A 19179-nucleotide genomic window follows, 5' to 3' on the forward strand; every position below is an offset into this window, starting at 1 on the left:
TGATATTACACATTAGAAACTGCTAGAAGGATCAAAGTTTTGCATATAGCCTCACATTATGCCATATGGCGTGGGTATATTCCAATTATCTTTGAGATCTAATTGGTTAAATAATATATGCCTAAATAAATTTCATAAATTATTTCTTTAATTTTAATCATATAAACATGTTTATTCTATCATTTTTTTTTTTTTGCATTTTTATCATATATTTTTTATGATGGAAAAAAAATATCAGTATATATAGATATAAATAAATAAAAAAGTTTTATGACTTAAGGGCCTGTTTCTGCTGCATAAAAATAACCGGTTAAAATCGGTGTGAATAAATTAACTCCATTTTCTGGGAGCAGAAACAGGACAAATTTGTGGTAACCGGTTAAAAGGCAGCGCAAAATAACCGGTTAAAAACACCCATTCAATTTGGTGTTAGAACGCCATTTAACCGGTTATCGCTGGGTTATTTGATTGACAGCTGCTGACCCCGAGTCAACTACACAGCAGTAACTTTTGAATTAACCGCCAGGACCAATTGCATTTTGGGTAATTCTAACGATCACCCATTGATTTAACTGGTTATTTCGGAGCACAAATTGAGCAGAAATGCGGTCTTGCTATTTTTAATCCATTTTAAAATAAACGGTTAATTTGCGTCATGCAGCAGAAACAGACCCAAATAAAAACATGGTTATAAATTAATATTTGTCAATTGTTATGATGTTTTTGATGATCGTTTGTGATGAAAGGTCATGGCTTTTTTAAAATAAAATGTATACATATTTCAACGCTCGATCTATGTGAGGTGTCAATTATTGATAAGGCACAGTTTATGAATAAAATATTGCATTATCAGTGGCTTGCATGTTTGCAATTTAAAGTAACTAAGCATAAGTTTTATTAAAGATGTATTGTCCCCAAAACATGAAAAATTAAGATTAATTAAATCAGATTTGTAATAGGTTATTTTGTAGTATTAATAAAGTTAATCACTTATGTAGAAAAAAACCAAAAACAAATGATGTTTTTATATTTATAAAATTACAAAATAAACGAAAAACCCATTGACAGAAAATAATTTTCTTAATCTCTTTATTTACAACGTGTTCTGTTTTCACCACATATGAAAAAAGCGGCGCTATAATAAACATGGTTGCATGTATTTACATCTCACCTTAATAGATAATTTAAACCCAGAGGTATCCTTAGAAAAAAAATCTTGAGGCATTTTGTGTAATGTATACAGCAATTTTTAGCTTACAAGTATCAAAGAAAATCAAATATAAAGTGTCAAGAAAGATCATGAAATATGAATCACAAACAAGATTTGACGAAGTAAAAACAGCCAATTATCATACATTGGCACAGAAAAAATAAACCAAAAAAACAAGGGAAAAAAACTGGAAAATTAATTATATTTCTTAAAACAATAGTGAAATACAAGAGCAGAGACGGCAGCCAATGAGAAAGGGTAACTGCCAAATATAAACCTAAGATAGTTTAACCCAAATGTCAACAAATGTCAAAATACCTATTCCAGTTTAACTAAAAGATAAATAAATTCTGCAGTCGTAAATCATATCAGGCTATCATAGTTTTCTTGATGCGTAGCATGTATGCATGGCGCGAAAAAAAGATGCATTTCTGCATATATTATTTGGAGAATGAACTGGTTAGGTCAAGCCTGTAACCAGGATTGTTGTAAGAGAGATTCTATTGACCAAAAAATTATGAAAAGCCTAGATTGCTAAACTGTTGGTTTAGTTAGGACGAGGACTGGGCAAAAAAAAGTTAGGACGAGGACATGTTCTGTGGCCTACAAGAATTTATTAGCGTTACACTCTCTTTAGTTTGAAAAGGGCACCCAGAAAATGGTATTTCACTATCCCACTGGCTATGGGCTTGTTCAGTGTAATGGAATGTACAAACGCCACCTTTCTTGCCTTTCAAAAACTTACCACAACTTTCTTCATCACTCCCATCTTTACAATCCCAGCGTCCATCACACCGGTTACGTGCAAAGGTGCAACCGCCGTTACTGCATGGAAATTCCCAAGCTCCGCACATACTTGGATGCTTTGCTGGAATGAAAATATAACATTGGATATTCATACAAACTCAACAATTATAAAGGCAATATGGCACTGGTGTGCGTGTTGTAGTTCGCTAGTTATAAATATACTGTACTAACTTTCAACAGAACATTAGGGCTATTGTCTCATGTGAACACACATTCATGGTTTAAGGGTCTTTCACACCTGTTCCGGCACGGTTCCGGTCCGGCGAATCGAACATCAATGTTTCGTTTTCACGACGCTCCACGCGGCTATGCGCCAATCAATATGCGCGTAGCCGCGTGAAAACGAAACATTGACGTTCGATTGGATTTTCCGGCACCGGACCGGAACCGTGCCGGAACAGGTGTGAAAGACCCTTTATACAGTAGATGATAAAATGTTTGCAATCGACTTATAGAAATCCGATGCACAGTATGTCTATATTTTTGCTTTTAAATTTTACCAAGAACATGAAGTGTATGCAAAAAAGTATTACTTTCTATATTCAGAAAATGTGTCTGCAAAATATAGATAAGATCTTAATAAAGGCAAGGTTAAAATCGATATCCAATATTATAAATTAAAAATGCTATTTTAAATTAAACCATAATACAAAATCCATACAATAAAACTTTGCAATAATATCTAGCTAACCTCTATAATAAACCTGCAATGCTTTTAGTTGTGCGTCTTTTCAATGCTACTGTATTTTATACTTGGAATCAACTACTGTATTACAAACAATTATAATAGAAATTGATATGGCCATGTAGAATATCAAAATTATCTTGTTATTTGTAGAATACAGAACCATACAAATTCAATTACAGGTTTCATCCACCAGGTAATGACTATAAACAGAAGATTATTAAATACATTACCTAGTATTACCAAGGATTTAATATATGACAATGATAATTGAAAAAAAAAATTCTGTGTAGTTCTATAGTATCATGCATTGAAATGATATAGTATACATATCTTATACAGAAAATTGACTACAAAAAAACCTATAATTTTAGCATACCGAAGAATATTGTATATCGTTCAGTATCATATAGATGGAGAATCAGAGATGGAGTTAGCTCTTTCTCATTTTTCGAAAGGTGAAAAAAGAATGGGGAAAATGGAAATGTTCTTACCCATTTTCCCTCCAATATCCTGGCTACTATATTAATATTTTTAGTACTTATTTTAAGTACTGTATATGAATAGAAGAGTATATTATTCCTTATTTATTTTTATATTTTTATAATACATTAAATGACTGTTTCCCTGCTCTTTTGCAAATTCTTTACTGCCAAGAAGAGAGTGACATTTAAGGATGTATTTTTCCCCAAAATCATGAAAAATGAAGATTAGAATTAAATCAGACTTTGAATAGGTTATTTTATAGTTTTAATTAGTGTAGAAAAATGACAAAATAAATGGTTCAATTCAACCAAAAACCCATTGGCTGGCAACGAATTTGATTATTTTTTGCTTGAAACTACAGTTTTTCAGGTAAATTTTTTTTGGATCCAATTTTTGGTCGAAGTGGATAACTATATATGGCATTAAAATGGCATAATCAAAACAACATTTTTAAGAATTATTTTTCCAGGGTAAAATACATCTTTAAAGTACATACATTTACAACAATTTGTAATATTAAGACATATAAGATTCACCAATAAATTTACTAAGACATAATCAGACTAAATTGCAAAATCAATAACTGATATTTAAAAAAATTAAGGTCTAAAAATAAATAAATGAGACAAATAAATGGAAATAATTGACAGTTTTGACTCAACTGGAGACTATTTTTTAAAAATTATTCAGTTTCATTATAATAGAAATTGTGACCAATGGAAATCAAAGCAGAGGCGTGATTGGAATAGATTTATCTTGATATCAAATTAATATCACTAAAGCAGATTTAATGAATACTTATCACAGGCTACAGTTCACATGAAACAAATTAGCTTCTTGCTATACATATACCGTATACTGACCTTAAATGCAATAGTATAAATAATTTATTACCTCCGCCAAGGAGGTTATCTTTTCACCCCTGTATGTTTGTGTGTTTGTGTGTGTGTTTGTGTGTCTGTGAACAGCCTGGAGGCCACAGTTTTTATCCGATTCTCACCAAATTTGGCAACAATGATCTATGCCCCAAAAGCTCGGACGAGTTCGAATTTGAGGGGAAAAGGTCATAGGTCAAGGTCACAACTAACAAAAAACTATTTTACTGCCTAGAGACCACAGTTTTTATCCGATTCTCACCAAACTTAGCCACAATGATCAATGACACATCATATAATTGTGGTTAAATTTTGAAGGGTCAGGGTCAAAGATCAAGGTCCACAAAAAACTAAAAAAAAAGAAATAAAAAAATAATTAAAAAAAAAAAACCTCAGTGGGACTTGAACCAGTGATCTCAACTGTGAGAGGCTGGATACATAACCATTACACCACACTGTCATCCACAACTTTGTAGTGTGCAGTTAACATATTTACACTTAGAACTAATAAAAAAAAATGTAAAAAAAAAATATTCAGGGGGCATTTTATGTAGGGGAATTTTACAGTAGGCGGAGGTTTGTACTCTCGGAGTACCCTCTAGTTATATTATAATTTAATTTTATTACAGTATATAGAAAAGTGGGATAAAATATGTTTGAAAATATTATTGAATACTGTATTGATAAATATGTTAATCATAATATAAAGTAAATACAGTATTGGGATCTTCTACAGTTGTTCATATAATTTCCTTATTTTCAGATCCAAAAAATACAGGCGAAAAAGTTTTGGAAGCTGGGATAGAGATAGGGAGAGGGGGGAGAGGGAGGAATGGAGATATGAGAAGAGATGAATAGTGATAAGGAGCGAAAGAATAGAGATACTGTAAGGATGATGAAAAAGAACAAAGAGGAAGGAGTAGAATTATGAAGAGGGATGAATAGAAATAAAGGGAGGAGGAATAAAGATAAAGAAGGTAGTAACAGAGATATAGGAAGAGAGGATATAGATACGAGGGAAGGAAAGAATGGAGATATTGTAGCATATGTAGCTAAGTGGGTGGCATAAAAGGGTGCATGGCAAGATTGTAAATGTTCTTCGATGTTATGCATTAGCAAGGCTATGATAAAATGTATACCAGAACAATTCTTTTGGGTGACCTGCATCAAGTATAGATACATGTAAATACGACAGCCACAGTAGAATTGGAAACATTAATTCCAATCATTTATGAAAAAGGTTTGGTAAAAACAAATTATGATGGAGACACAAGAATATACTTTAATTCTCTTTCCAGGTTATTGCAGTTTACAATTTCTTTCTGATAATTCATATGAATTTAGATTTTGATTCAAGATTTAGTAGTCATGAAAAGCCCAAATCCCTCTAGAATTACTATGTACAAGTAATATGCTTTACTGTAGCAAAATCATTTTTTTCTCCAAATTACCTTTATCTTTTTATATAGGCTAATAGCACATTAAGTCTACTAGTTGATGAGGCATTGCAATCCATCAACTAAAACAATCAAAATGCTATGGAATGGGCAATAATAATTTATCATGCTGTTTATTGTTCTAATACAACTCTGAGCAGTATTTTAATATTTGATCAATTTCGTTTCATAAAACCCAGAAAATGGGGGTACAATGATATGATTCATTTTTAAAAGGAAAAATAACAATAGAGGAATTTGACATTAGAGCACTGAATGTTAGAGAATGATGTGACATGGATTTTACACTTTTCTAATTTTGTATTTTATAGCAGTATGTAGTAATCTCATAGCAATACAATTTTATATGTACTTTATACAAATGATAATGATATATGGAATTGAAACGAATGAAGTGTAAATATAAAAATAACCAATGATAGACCTTTTCTCCTAAAATAATGGAAAATTACATAAATACTTTACACACATTTTTTCTGAACTTTTTGTTTCTTTGAAAAACTTATTTATCAAGCTTCCAAAAAAAAATGTTTAGAATGTTGTGCAATTGAACATAATAGTTAATGTTCAATATAATTTTAATCATTCAAAAAAAAAAAAAACCAATGTTAAATTTGCAAGATTAATCATCTGAAAAAATTGCTTCAATGGGTTTTTTTGTGACAACAAATATTTTTGTTCTGAACTACTTATTTTTGGTGTAAAAACATCATTTTTTGGTTTTAAAAAATTGATAAAACCTGCAAATCTCGAAAATAACCTGGCAAACCTCATAAAAACCAAAAAAGTGATTGAATCATGTGTCAAAAAGATGCTTATCATAACTCAGTGTTATCTCTTATCTTTTCAAATCTTTACCAAAGTACGTGCCCAAAAGGTATCAAAGCACCTTAGCCGACAATATCCCAGGAGTTTTAAACTTGTTTAAGTACAATTACAGTTGGATGTCCATTATTCTATTAAAATGCCTAAGGATGATTTCACATGTCAACAGAACTTTCATAGTTTATATTTTTCAGAAACACTGTCTCGGCATCGAACTAACCAATTATAGGTTGAAATTTGAACTGTTACTTATCTTAATTCATTTTTGTTCAATTACTGTCCCAAGGAGGGAGCCAACCTATACATAACCCTATAATTCTTGGAAAAAAACATTGGAATTTAGTAGTGTGAATGCAATTCGCAAGTTAAAAAATAGTAAAATGCAACAAATGAAAGTGTTTCTGTAATATGCAGATGTAACTGTCTTTAAACAGAATTTTTACCAGGCATATTGAGGCTGATATAGATACATTTAAATACAGTGGAACCCAGAGAACCCATCAAATTGTTCACAGAGTAGGTTGCTGGCTGTAGTGTGAAAATATAAATTGTCACAAGTTTAGTTTTTACCAAAAAGTGTCCCCTAATTTAAATATACTTTGGTTGCTGAAAATGATTATTTTTTAGATTAAAACTAAGCAGCAATGACCTGAAATTAACATTTTACCAATTTATTAGGAAGACAATCTTGTTTAACTCCCATATATAATGTTATAAAAATAATACATTACATTTTGTTACTGCAGTCATGAAAAATCATAATAATAATTTAAAAACCATGCTTTCATTGGCAGTCAAATGATTATACACATACAGTAGCAGTGTTTCACAACTGAACCACATGAAACAAATTTAACAAATGGCATTAAAAACGTAGACATTGCAATAAAAATTGACAAAGATGTAATGCTGTTAAAATGTATTGTACATAAATTATGAAGAAAATAGTGATACATTTTAAAGCAACCTAGTTTAGGATATTAACAATTTACCACATTTATAGATATTTCAACATTATCATAAATGCTTTTCAAAGAATCATCTTCTTCTAGTTGCTGCCTTCAACAAGCTTAAGATTTTGGAACTAGGAGGCCTACTAGAAGGCCTACTTTAATGGTAAGTAAACTAGTACACCGGGGTAACCTACAGTACTATAAGTATGTACAAGGTTCTTTAAACTGCACACAATTAGCCTACAGTTTTATAGTCCTTATCCAAGAAGACTTGTTCTACCACCAGAACCATCGAGTGAGTGAGGCTCGAACACTTGCCGATATTATGGCTATGGATTACAGTTCCACTGTTTTAACCGCTCGGCCACTCAATCACTCAAGAAAGAAAAATTAAAATTGTAGGTTTTTAATCTAAAAACTTACTTGGTTCCTGACAATTATCGCCACTCCAATGAATGTTGCAGATGCACAGATATTGGATATACAAATTGTAACAAAGTCCTCCATTTTGGCAGGGATTACTACTGCATGGATCTCCCTCTGAAACAAAACAAACATTTATTCACAATCAAAAGCAAACTTACTGAAAAGATAATAAATGTATTAGTGTTAAATGTTTTTATTCTGATCCTCATGTTAACTGGAAACTGAGGAAATTCGGCAGCCAACAGCGCAGCTACTACACAGATCAGCACACTGGGAGGCGATCCCCTACTTTTCGAAAAGTGTACTATTAGTTCTTTAACGTGCACTATGTACACAGTACCAACAGCTTTACATCTCATCCTAAGGACGAGGCAATGAGAGTAAAGCATTTTGCCTAAGGATCAATCAGTATGGTACAGATAGGCTCAAACCCATGCCAATCACATGCTAGTCTAATATTATTACACCATCACTCTCAGCCGCGATTCCCAAACAGTCTTGCATCCAGAACGCAACCAGGCCCAATGAGCAGTACGAAGTATGGGTCTTAAAAGTACAGTATATTTGTTTTATGTTGCATAAACAAAGCATTCATTGAAAATATGTAATTTTTTTAAGATATAAATATAAATTCCAAATGTTCTAAAATGTTGGGTTGGTTGGGCTTGAACAACAGGCTAGGCCTAATGCTTTGTTTTATATATGATTTTATATGGCATACTGCCAAGGATAACCAAAAGTGAATTCATTCATTCTCAAATGTGGCAACTCTGTCCACAGGACAAACAAACATGCTCTACTGTACATAAACACAATCTATTAGTATTTGAAAGTGGAGGAGTTTTGTCATAAAAAAAAATCTTTTTATCTGACAGGATTTAAACCCTAGAAGAATGGGATTGGTAACTCATACATGTCAAGTCCCACGCATCTGGCATGGGGATCATGCGTTTTGTCCCAACCTCAAGCTCATACGCACATAAAATCTCACGGTTTTTAAACAATCTCAATTTTGTTTTGAAATTACTTAAAAATGTCAAATTTCTGTTGTCAGGCCACAAAAACGTACTGCAAAAACTAACTTTTTTGTTGTTTCAAGCCAGGAACGTTGGGCGATTTGTCCTAATTTAGGCCGAAAAAATCAATTTCACAGGGGTTAGGGACATGGGGTTTGTGGCTGGGCTGTTGTGTCATATCATTGCAAAATCTCAAGCCAGCAGCAACCTCAAACTTGACATGTATGGTAACTATTTTGTCCACCATGTTATACTGTAACTCCACACTATGTTGTAATTTTTCAACATTTTTGTAAGAAGACCTACTTTTAAGACTTTGCAACAGATGCAAGTAAGAAACCACAGTCATGTGTGGATTGTCATGTAAATTTTGAGGAATGCCCTTCAAGCAATATTTAGTTTTGTCAATTGTGACATCTTGAATCTTCATTTAATACATTTATTTCATCCTCAACTACCTGATGTTTGAATAGATTAAAAAATACAGAGGAAAATATAAATTCTGAATTGATTTCAGTCCACAAACTTGTAACAAAAAACCCAAAAATATCTTCCTCAACTTCCACAACATATTATTCTTTATAGTATATAGAACTTTAATAACAGCATACATATACAGTACAAACAATTTATCAAGTGTCAACTTTTCTGATAAACATAAACGTCCAGGTATGTTTACCAGAGGACACAATTAGAGGACTGTCCCATTGATAGTTGGGTGTGTTCTACTGGAAAATTCTTCTTTTCGTAATTTTTCTATGTGGAGAAAATAAAGGTCTAATATCAGATTATTCAGGTAAGCAGGCACGAAAAAAATAAAATGATAGTAAAACAAGGCTGTCATAAACTGTATGAAATTACTTGTATTTAAGCAGGTGTTTTTTTTAAACTGTTTTTAACTGTAATTACATTTGGCAGGTACAGGCCTACAAAATAACCAACCTTACTTAAGGTTAAAATGTATACTGTTTGGAAGAACTCTTCCCTTATTTCTTATTTTTTGCAGTTTACATGAGATAATTTGCCCTTGTAATTACAACTGCTTAATGACAAACTGAGAGGACACTTCTTTCCACTTCATTCATTCAGTGAGTACAATAACATTTATGGTAAACAACATTATTTATGACTGCTTTACAATCTATGAAGACAAGCAAAATAAATATTTTATTTATTAAAAAAAATTGAATTATCTATTTCATAAATCACATTTAATTTACAAATCGTAGAACTTTGAGTATCTAATCAGATTATGTTGTTGTCCATTCAATTACTACAGAGTATGTCATCAATTCTGCTGGAGACCAAATATCAATTTCAACTAACATGATTTATTTCCAATGCAAGGAGAGACATTCATAAAAAGTGCAAGTAATTGTGGACGCAGTATTTTACAAAGTATCGCTAAGGTATTCATTCTTTCTTTTCCTACTGTAGGCAATACACAGCTTTATGTATTCAACAATATCTAGGCCACTATAATAGCCCATATCAATATATTTTAATTCTGAGTACTTTTGTGACATCCCTATTCAGGTGACACCCCTATTAAAGATATATTGTCCCACTGAAAAAAATCATTTTTTTAAATATTTTTGTTCAATATGCAATTTTAATGTCACATAATAGTTATTCACTTGGACCAAATATTGAACAAAAATGTATTTACCTAAAAAAACTGTAATTTAAGGCAAAAAATTGTCTAATTGATTGGGGTTTTGGTAGATTTTAACCATTTATTTTATACATTACATACATTACTTTATTTTTTTTTTTTTACTTTATTAAAACTGCAAAATGGCCTAACAATACATCCTTTTTATTAATTTTTCTTGTTTCTGGGGGACAATTTTTAAGGAAGGGGACAATTTTTAAGGAAGGGGACACTGTGAAATGAACAAGAGGTTATATGTTTGAACACTAAAGCGGGACTAGGTCATTAAGATACTGTATTAATTCAAGATCTGTACCCAGAACTCTGGCACTGGAAGACAAGCATATTGATCTGGCGAGATGAAACACAGCATCACTCACATGCATCTTCTGAACTATCTACAACACTTAACATTTTGACCTTAATAATGACAAAAACTAATCTCGCCTGAAATGTTCTTGAGATTCATGTGAGATTCTGTACAACACTTATTCCAACAGATTAAAAGTACCTGAAAATTCACATTCCTGTATTTGCCTCTTGTCTGGTTGAATAGAACATGACAATAGTCTTACCATTAATGCATAAACATTAATTATATGATTAAAAACTTCAATATATCTCTTTTCAATTATCAAACAATTGGAGGTCAATCATTTCAAAATAAATCAAATAAACATCAATTTTACAGACAAACAAATTTTAATTTGAATGAAAATGCAATAATGTATTCATCCAATCGCATTATTACATACCAAATGGCTAACGATCAGTGTAATTTATTGCATTATGACATTCAAAAAGAATTTTAATTAAAATGGTATCTGAACATCTTTAATTTCTACTAATGTCATAGTTTGTTTCTTTATACATTAGTTTTAATTGAAAAAAGATTTTTGTCTCTTAATTTGTTATATTTATTGATACTTTTACGATATACTTTATTAATAAGATTAATTTCAAGATGTGTGAATATTCTTCAAACTGATTTTAGGTGACAATATCAATCTTTCCTATTTACAATTTCGTAAGGAATAGTATTGATTTTAATTAGTTTCCAAAATTAGAATTTACTATGTTGTTATCGCAGTGCATAGCAGCGTTTGCTATGACAAGTGACAAGTATATTAAAGCTGGCATATGGACTATCAACGAAATACCAGCCAGAGGCCAAGTATACAGCATAGTGTGAACACAAACTATCAGCATTGCCTTACTGACGCCTACATTAATTGTGTTGAGGGAAGGTAGGCAATCTATAATCTGTGTGAATTCATTACTTAAAACACAGTGTATAATTAGGCCAAGAATACGATAATATTGGTTAATAGATTCATGTTTTTCCTTGTTGTTCTTTGTTTGGGCAGAACATTATTCAAATAATGAATATTTATGAGCTGAAATGGAGAACTGGAGAATATTTCTTGTGTTGAAAGATTGATTATTCTATTTAGCAGCCGAGTTATGCCATTCAAAAAGGTAGAGCTCAGGATTTTGGCTTTGGAGTAGAACTGTATTAGATGGCGCAAATTTCAGGCTGGTTTTCAGACACCCAACAGTAACTAACATTCTCAAAAAAATTGAAAACAAAATTTGCAATAGAACGATTTAGTAGAACTTTTTAATATCACTTTTACCGTTAAAATAGAACTAATACTGAATGGCATGTGATACAAAATTAACCAATCAAATGGCGAGGATACACTCAGGTGTGTTAGTACTGTATAGTACCACAGAAATAACATTATTGAAAAATTTATTTTGTTTGCTCATATGGTTATATCAGCACTCCGTTATAATCGCATCTCTGAAATTTTTTATTTAAGTGATCCGTTTTAAAGTTGCAAAAAAAATTCTAATGTGATCCACAAATACTTATGTACGAAATCTACTTTCTACAGTAATTGAAAATATTTCAGCACACCAAGTAAGTCTTGTTCCAATTTAAAACCTATTTCAATGACTGCTAAGCCTGGATAAAGAAGAACCAGTTGCTGGTTTGTGGATGAAAAAAAGTAACATCATAATCAAGAATGCAAAAACACATAACACTCAATGAATACAAAGTTTGTATCAATTCTAAAAAACATAGAATATCTTCGTAGATTAATATAAAATGTTTTAAACACAAAAAATCAACAAAATACCCTTTAAAAAGTTTGTGGGCATGGGCAATTTCATAAAATTTCTTCTTTGTGTATTACTATAGAACAACTATTTATCAAAGACCCGACAAAGTGTCCCCTTAATAGGGGTGTCTCCTGAAAATGTCATAGTATAAAACATATATTGCACCTCATTCGTTTCACAGGAAAGTTTCCCTTAATAGGAGTGTCCCCTGAATAGGTGTAGCTGTAGTATAAAACATATATTGCACTTCATTCGTTTCACAGGAAAGTTTCCCTAATAGGGGTGTCTCCTGAATAGGTGTAGCCGTAGTATACAACATACATTGCACCTCATTTGTTGCACAAGAAAGTTTCCCTTAATAGGGGTGTCCCTTGAATAGGTGTAGCCATAGTATAAAACACATATTGCACCTCATTTGTTGCACAAGAAAGTTTCCCTAATAGGGGTGTCCCCTGAATAGGTGTAGCCATAGTATAAAACACATATTGCACCTCATTCGTTTCACAGGAAAGTTTCCCTAATAGGGGTGTCCCCTGAATAGGTGTTAGCTGTAGTATAAAACATATATTGCACCTCATTTGTTGCACAAGAAAGTTTCCCTAATAGGGGTGTCCCCTGAATAGGTGTAGCCATAGTATAAAACATATATTGCACCTCATTTGTTGCACAAGAAAGTTTCCCTTAATAGGTGTGTCCCCTGAATAGGTGTAGCCGTAGTATACAACATACATTACACCTCATTTGTTGCACAAGAAAGTTTCCCTTAATAGGGGTGTCCCCTGAATAGGTGTAACCATAGTATAAAACATAAATTGCACCTCATTTGTTGCACAAGAAAGTTTCCCTTAATAGGAGTGTCCCCTGAATAGGTGTAGCCGTAGTATACAACATACATTGCACCTCATTTGTTGCACAGGAAAGTTTCCCTTAATAAGGGTGTCCCCTGAATAGGTGTAGCCGTAGTATACAACATACATTGCACCTCATTTGTTGCACAAGAAAGTTTCCCTTAATAGGGGTGTCCCCTGAATAGGTGTAGCCGTAGTATAAAACATACATTGCACCTCATTTGTTTCACAAGAAAGTTTCCCTTAATAGGGGTGTCCCCTGAATAGGTGTAGCCATAGTATAAAACATATATTGCACCTCATTTGTTGCACAAGAAAGTTTCCCTTAATAGGGGTGTCCCCTGAATAGGTGTAGCCGTAGTATAAAACATATTGCACCTCATTTGTTGCACAAGAAAGTTTCCCTAATAGGGGTGTAACTCTGAATAGGTGTAGCTGTAGTATAAAACATATATTGCACCTCATTTGTTGCACAAGAAAGTTTCCCTTAATAGGGGTGTCCCCTGAATAGCTGTTAGCTGTAGTTTAAAACATACATTGCACCTCATTTGTTTCACAGGAAAGTTTCCCATATAGGTGCTTTCCCCTGAATAGGGGTGCTCAGAACAAAAGAAAGGGTTCAGCTGTGTATCTGTGAGTGAAAGGGCCATTGTTGATTTATTCAGGGAAACTACCAAATAGAAAGTTTATCTACTTTCCAATCATCTGTGAAACTGTGTCTGTTCTATAGTATTAATTGTACACAACTTTATAGCATAAAAGATAAAAAATAAATTAATATAACAGCGGTAGACCACAATGAAAACAGATACTAAACAATCAAGGAGTGTTAAACTGAAATTGAAATGTGTTACTGCAAGTGTTACAAACTTCAATATATGACTTGTAGAATGAATATAAAATAGATTGAAAATAATTATAGTGATTTATATTACTGACAATGTGCTGAAAGAGTAAAATTATAAGTGGAAAATAAAGAGATGTGTACTATATTTATGGAATGATTGAGTTTTTGTGCAGAAATTTAACACTTATATTGAATGTTGATTCTGTGAAGGCTAGAAGCTATAGTATATAATATATAGTGTATAGAACTATGTATTTTTTAAGTAGTTTATATCAGCTGCTGCTTTTACGGATTTTTTCGAGAGCTTTTCCAACTTTCATAAGTCCTTGATTGACACCGAAGTGTTTAAGGTGATGTCGTGAATAATGTTGCCGAACTTCCGACAGCATAATGAAAGTAAAATAAACTTGAATTTGATAAAAAATTTTGTTTGCAAACATATTTCGTTGTTACGTTGAAAAACATCATCAATGCAAAATCCGTAAAAGCAGCAGCTGATATAAACTACTTAAAAAATTGCAAAATGTTCGGCGTGTTTCCAAAATGTAGAACTATGTATACTTTTAATAACAATTTATTCTACTGTCATTTTATTTACTGCATTATTTTATGTTTCAATGAAGAGGTTTATGAGTCAATCAGTGTATGTTTTATGCTATTGTTTTTTTCTTACTGTTTAAAGTGAAGATCGGAAATACTGTTAAAGATTGAATGAATGATTGTATGAGTCATGACAAAAAAAATAAAGGATTGCTAAAAATAATTGCATAGGGTCAAGAGTAAAAATGTAGTTACTGCAGTATTGTACAGCAGTAGCATAAATTAACCCCAATTTCTTGGGAGCAGCAAGACACACTTTCAAAAACCGGTTAAATGGCAGCCTGAAAATAATGGTTAAAACACCCTATCGATTCGGTGTTAGAACGCCATGTAACTGGTTATTGCAAAAATGGTTATTTGATTGACAGCCGTTGACCTTGTGTCAACTACACTGCAGTAATGTTTGAATTGACCACCAGTGCCCATTGCATTTTGGATACTGCTAACGATTTCCGTCAATGACCACTCACTGATTTAAATAGTTTTTTATGAGCAGAAATGCAGTCGATATAAAAATTATATTTTAAATCTATTTTGAAATAAACGGTTTATTCGGCACTATGCAGCAGAAACAGACCCATGGTCTACTGATTTGGTTTAATTGTAGGTCTAAAAATTATGTGTCCTCGCTTCCTCTTCCATTTTATTTTATTTGTTTTGTTTCATAATATTCTTTCATACTGGATACTATCTATGTAATTTCTTTCTTTAGATGCTCACAGCTTTTGATCTTCAAGTCAATACTTATGACTAACAATACATGTGGCACACTCAAGCGAAATCAGACATAAGTCACATGGGTAGATTTGTATAGACAAAAAAAAATCCAACTTATGTCTGATTTTGATTGAATGTGCCACATTGTTATTTTGTTAAATTTAATGATTTATTTACGATACACAGCTTATTTCCTATAGAATACTTAAGTACTTATTTTGCTACAGGTACACTGCAGTAAATTCATCATGCCAATTTTAATGTTGTATCATTTGTGTTTAAAGATCTTTATATAATATATACATCACAGCTTGTTTGCTAAAAACAATTTCAACCCATGGCTCCCTACCTCTATATACACTCTGCTCCAGTGTCAAAACCTTTTTCTAATTACATGGTATCCATGACAACTCACTCTTGAAAATCATACACTAATAATAACCATGTCAAAAACCATATCAAATGTTTTTGTAAAATGCTCTGTGGTTACCAATTATTTTTTTGCATACATTAATTTAATACAGTAATGTATCACTTTGGTTTTCAATTTTGATGCCGCAGAGACTAGAAATTATGTATTCCATACATTGCCACAGCTCAGTGAATTGATATGTATTTCTACGCATTGGTTTCAATTTTTTGATTCAAATTTAATAGTCAAGGAGTTTAGGTTTCATGTATTTTTCAACAACAAGTTTGTGGCATTTAAGATAATTTTTTTTAAATAAATTTTTACTCACCCTTCGAATGGAAGATAAAATCATTATTGGTCTTGTTTGTATGTCTGTCTGTCTGAATTGTTATCAAACCCTCTTTAAAAATGTGTATATAATGCATATGCATCCACACTGTCTGTCCATGCGCTAATTTTAAATTGAACCTAATTAAATGTATTCAAGGGCAGAGACACGTTTTGAGAAAACTTCTTATACAAAGCAACAGAAAATGAAAAGGAATATCTCAAACATGCATTTATAAAGAGCTATATGACGGCATAATGGTATAGGAATTGGAATGGGATTTGAGAATGCATCAGTTTGATACCTGTTTTTATCATTTTGTTTTACTCTCATCAGGAAGACACCTCCCTACTCTCATTGCCTCATTTTTCAGATGGGACATAATGTAAAGCTACTCAATCCCAAAGTACATACATACAATAACTACTGTAGGTACTACACAGCAACAAGCTGGGACCAGTGTGTAATTATGGCAAGTGCTAAAGATATGATAGCCGATTCTCGGTAATTTATCTGTAACACCTTCAGTATCATAAGCAAATCCTGTACCATAAATCTTCTAATAGTAACCCACACTCTAATAGCAACCCCCCTTCTAATAGTAACTTTTTATAAGTCAATGTATAATAATAACCCACTATTCTAATAGTAACCCATAGGGGTTACAATTAGAGTCACAAAAACTTTAATGATTCGGCCGTATTTTGAGAATAAGGAGATAATGCGTGTTGATCTCGGGAGTGGGGGAGGATTGAGTGTTTTTGAGTTTATAAAATAAAGTTAGAGTTAAGTTCAACCAAATTTGTTTATTCGTACTGTTTTATTATTTTGCTATGAGTTGCTGACTGGAAAAGTTGGAGGTGGGTTACTATGTATTTTCAGGTGCCTAATTTAAAATTATAATAGTACAGTAACTCACTACTCTAATAGTAACCCCCCTTCTAATAGTAACCCCCCTTCTAACCCACCCTAAAAAACAATCACAGAATAATAACCCAGGGTTACAATTAGATTTACAGTAATACAGTGTCACATGTGAGACCTGTATCATAGGCATAAGCCACATGGACCATATAACCTTAGCATAAACCAAAATTGATGTGATACACTTTAACAGAATTTGCATGATACTGGGTATCTAATGTCATATAGATGCACAGTATAGGCCTACAGAGAATCAGGTGGACGTTGTCATCAAAACTGCTAATTTCCAATTTCATTTCCCAGTTACAATACAACTGACTACTGTATTTTCAATAAATCAATGGCTTTGTCTAATACACAAATATAAAAGTAATGAATTAGTGTTATTACAGTACATGATGATATTAATAACAATAGAAATCCCAAATGTATGGCTTGAATTCCATTTACTTCACATCTGAATTTTCACATTTTTTTTAGATACTTAAACTGTATGTAAACAACTATGAGTGCCATTTACACCTGGATAAACCAATATTAGTCTTCACCACAAAGTCAGGGACAAATTTGAAAGGAATTTTCAGTGGAACTCTCCTACCGGACAATGGGAAGGTCTACCACCTTGCTAGCTACTGTAGTGTGTGCATACCAACTTAGCACCATGATTGTTGCTTTTCTTTTCACTTTTTATTTTTAATACAAGAAGATGTACATCCATGTTTAATTATTTTTTACCATGATCAATTAATATCAATCATTGACTATTTGCATTCATATACAGGTGCATGAGGTACAGTACAGTATGTGGAAACTTAAAGAAGTAATTTCCCTGCCACAGATATGCATAGCAGGATTAACTCTATATCTTTTGGATAAGCAATAAGTGGAAAGCAATCTATAAATACATCTTTTATTTCATACTATTTCTTGAAGATCTTGAATATTTATTTCATATACAATTTCTACAATCCAATCCAATAGTTTGTCTCTACTTTCATCAATTTCCACTTCCTTTTTTATATTGAATTTTGATTTTATTAATTTGGTCAATACATAAAGTTTCATCTTTTCTATATATTATCCATTAACCAATTAAACTTCAACTCAGACATGTTGAATATAACCATTTGTTTTGTGCTGATGCCTACAGAGAGTGTAGAATTCTTACTGTTGTGGTAGATACTGTCTCACTTTTCTGCTAATGGGTCTGTTTCTGCTGAAAAAATCAAAATAATCGATTTTTTCCAGTCACCGCAAACCACAAAAATAATCGCGTTGCAATTGAAAATTGCTACGACTTTAATCGGTTATTCAGGTAATCGGTTTTTAAAATCACGTCATCATTCCTCCACAGCACATTCAAGTTATGAAAGGCCGCTGCCTAAAACTCTCACATGTAGGATTGAAAATTACTCTTACGTAAAGCTATATTATTTGTAAAATAAACATCTAGGCCTACTACCGTACCACATACAACAGAATAATGATGTTATATTAATAAAGACACGTCGGCGAGAAAAGTTCGTTTCGCCGTTCGTTGGTTCTACCTTCGGCCTGCTAGGCCTATAGGCTATATATTTCTACCGAAACAGACAACAGGCCTAAAAAAGGACATGTAAAACATCGTTAGCCTGGACTGGTGGGATGTAACGGTGTACTTGTAACACAGAATCCTGGAGTCTCTCGGTATAATTCTCCCCCCACAAAATAATAAAAATCAAATGTTTAACATTTTATTGTTATTCGGTCTACATCGCGATCGTTATTTTCCTGATCGTCGTCGATATCGCGCAAATAAACAGCATGCTTTGTGTCGTGAATGAGTTTGCCATACTCTAGAGGTCAAAGTGGGGTCAATAATCGCTATTTGTGTTGCAGCTCAAAACTGCTCCGCAATAATCGGTTAAAACAAGAAATAATTGATTAAAACACGCAATGGATTGAGTGTTTTTAATCGGTTATTTTTAATCGGTTATTTT

At 32.4% G+C, this 19179-nt stretch overlaps 1 protein-coding gene across 1 annotated transcript in view; it reads right to left on the reverse strand.

Annotated features, from left to right (window-relative positions):
• The window catches only part of LOC144848516 (uncharacterized), a 42768-nt gene that overhangs the window by 6273 nt on the left and 17316 nt on the right, over positions 1 to 19179 (reverse strand). The window contains exons 3-4 of the mRNA XM_078705301.1: positions 7722 to 7838; positions 1956 to 2078 (exon numbers count right to left, since the gene is read on the reverse strand). Coding sequence (XP_078561427.1) covers positions 1956 to 2078; positions 7722 to 7838 — 240 coding nt within the window. The remainder of the gene's footprint in view (positions 1 to 1955; positions 2079 to 7721; positions 7839 to 19179) is intronic.

The sequence above is a fragment of the Antedon bifida genome, chromosome 7, assembly GCF_963402885.1.
Source record: "Antedon bifida chromosome 7, ecAntBifi1.1, whole genome shotgun sequence".
NCBI classification, from domain to species: Eukaryota; Metazoa; Echinodermata; class Crinoidea; order Comatulida; family Antedonidae; genus Antedon; species Antedon bifida.